Source organism: Aptenodytes forsteri, unplaced genomic scaffold (assembly GCF_000699145.1).
Source record: "Aptenodytes forsteri isolate BGI_AS27 unplaced genomic scaffold, ASM69914v1 Scaffold40, whole genome shotgun sequence".
NCBI classification, from domain to species: Eukaryota; Metazoa; Chordata; class Aves; order Sphenisciformes; family Spheniscidae; genus Aptenodytes; species Aptenodytes forsteri.
Window position 1 is genome coordinate 125,224 of NW_008796077.1, and position 2,344 is coordinate 127,567.

At 47.7% G+C, this 2,344-nt stretch overlaps 1 protein-coding gene across 1 annotated transcript in view; it reads left to right on the forward strand.

Annotated features, from left to right (window-relative positions):
• Positions 1-1,103: 1,103 nt before the first annotated feature.
• ZMPSTE24 (zinc metallopeptidase STE24) overlaps positions 1,104-2,344 on the forward strand; it is a 31,182-nt gene continuing 29,941 nt past the window's right edge. Inside the window, exon 1 of the mRNA XM_009286657.1 lies at positions 1,104-1,328. Within this exon, the coding sequence (XP_009284932.1) occupies positions 1,104-1,328 (225 nt within the window). The remainder of the gene's footprint in view (positions 1,329-2,344) is intronic.

The window sequence follows — 2,344 nt, forward strand, 5'->3', positions numbered from 1 at the left end:
ATCTCCACGACCTCTCTGGACAACCTGTCCCAGTGTTTGACCACTCTCACAGTAAAAGAGTGTTTTCTCATGTTCAGGTGGAATTGCGTGGTTTTTAATTTGTACTCATTGCCTCTTGTCCCACCAGCTGGCATTGCTGAAGAGTCTGGCTCCCTCATCTTCATTCTCTCACATTAGATGTTTACACACATTGATAAGGTCTCCCTGAGTCTTCTCTTCTCCAGGCTGAACAGTCTCAACTCTCTCAGCCGTTCCTCATGTGAAAGATGCTCCAGTCCCTTCATCATCTTCATGGCCCTTCGCTGGACTCAATCCAGTAGCTCTATGTCTCTCTTGTACTGGGGAGCCCAGCGTAAGAGGGCCACTCCAGGTGTGGCCCCACCAGTGCTGAGTAGAAGGGAAGGATCACCTCCCTCAACCTGCTGGCAACAGAGATCCCCATAGATATAACTCCCTCTTACTATGGCTGAGCTCAGGATCCCTCCTGTGTACGTGTGCTAACGACTCTCCAGACATCAATGGGCTGACATCAAGTTTTACTGCACTCTGCAGAGCATCCTTGGTCCAAAACTCACCACTGAGTCAAGTTTGTGGCCAATAATGTGCTGCTCCTGTTGTGCAGGGTGGGGGCTGTCATAGCCTTCCTGCCCAGGCAGCGACACCTCTGCACCCTACAGAGCTGGCACCCAATATTCCTTCCGAGCGCAGACTACAAGATCACTGTGAAGGCTATCTCAGTGACCTAGCTCTATGCTAGGCAATGTGATCCCTCCCAACCAGACCTAGGTGGTCCCAGGTTGGAGCATCTTGGACAGCTGATTCACAACTTGCTCCACTTAGTACATAGCATCAGTCTGTTCATTGCCTTGTAGCAAAGACATTTGATAGGGAGGGATGACAGCTACCCCACCGGGAAACTGCAGGAGTTTGGCTTTGACCTCCATTATGTGAGGTTCCTATGGGCACTACATGCTGCTAGAAAGTGCTTGGGCAAGTTCAGAAGTGTATTGACCTAGCTGATCAGATTCACTTGGGAATTTTATTAAGTTTCCCCTTGCCCAGTGGCTATCAAGCCACTCCTCTGCCTCTTCTGGAGGTAGATGATGCGGTTGGTGCTCCACGAGCTGGGCCTGTTGGTGTATGCTGTCAATGTTCACTCTGTGATTCAGGAGACCTGGTGCATGTGGAGGCCCACAAAAAAAATCTTCTCGGTGTCCTCCTCCATGTTGGTCAAGCTGTGTCCTCATGGTTGGAGTCAGGTGGAGACAAACTTTTTCCTGCCTGTACTGCACATCACTGAGTGGGCCCTGGCCTACTGCTATCTCTGGGTACCTATGTGATCCCCTTTTGCTGAGTCAAACTGGAGGCTGGGGTGCCAGAGTGGCTGCACAGATGGGACAGAACTCCTAAAGGGTCTTTCCCTTTGGAGGGATCACTGTTCATCTGGTCTTGTTCATGCTCTGCCCCTCAACGTCCTTTGCCCCAGCCTTGCAGCCCTGGCCAGCCTCCAGAAGAAATATTTAAATTTGGTGTGATCACAGCTACACTTGGGTTTCTGAGTGGGCCTTGAGTCTCGTGCTGGAGAGCAGGGAAACCATGGCTTGTTCTGCACCACAGCTCAGTGTTAATGAAAATTTGCAACTGGCCTGTGCCAACTGATGAGAGATCAGGATGCAAAGTATAGAATTACAAGGGTAAATATTTATCCATGCTCATGAGGTGACCCGGCCAAATTGGGGCACCCTGAATGTGGTTTTACACAGGGTTCTTATATCCTTCAATCGTTCAAGTACAACACGATTTGACTAATCACTAACACCCACGGTACCAATTACTAATCATAGTAAATCTTTGCAAAGCAACTCTAGTTTTGCAGCATTCTTGCTGCTTGTCTATTGATCTAGATGTCCCTGGAGTCAGTCTTGCTAGTTACTTATCTCCAGACAGTACTGGGATACTACACCAGATGATGCTGGGAGGGTTTCAGGGGTTGTCCAGGGGTATCCTTTATCCTTCACATGGACAGCTAAGCCTCTAAGAAGCAAAGTCCTTATTTCTAGGGCTGGGCTGTCCTTTAGTTTGTTTTACTTAAGCATGAACAATACCAAAGTCTCCAGTAAAATTCCACTACCTCATCACATTGCAGTGAACTAATGTATATATTAACAAAGTTAAAGACTGATCAATATAATAGTTAGGGAAGGAAATTTCATAGAATCATAGAATCATTTAGGTTGGAAAAGATCTTCAAGATCATCAAGTTCAACTGTTAACCTACCACTGCCAAGTCCACCACTAAACCATGTCCCTAAGCGCCACATCTACAGGTCTTTTAAATACCTCC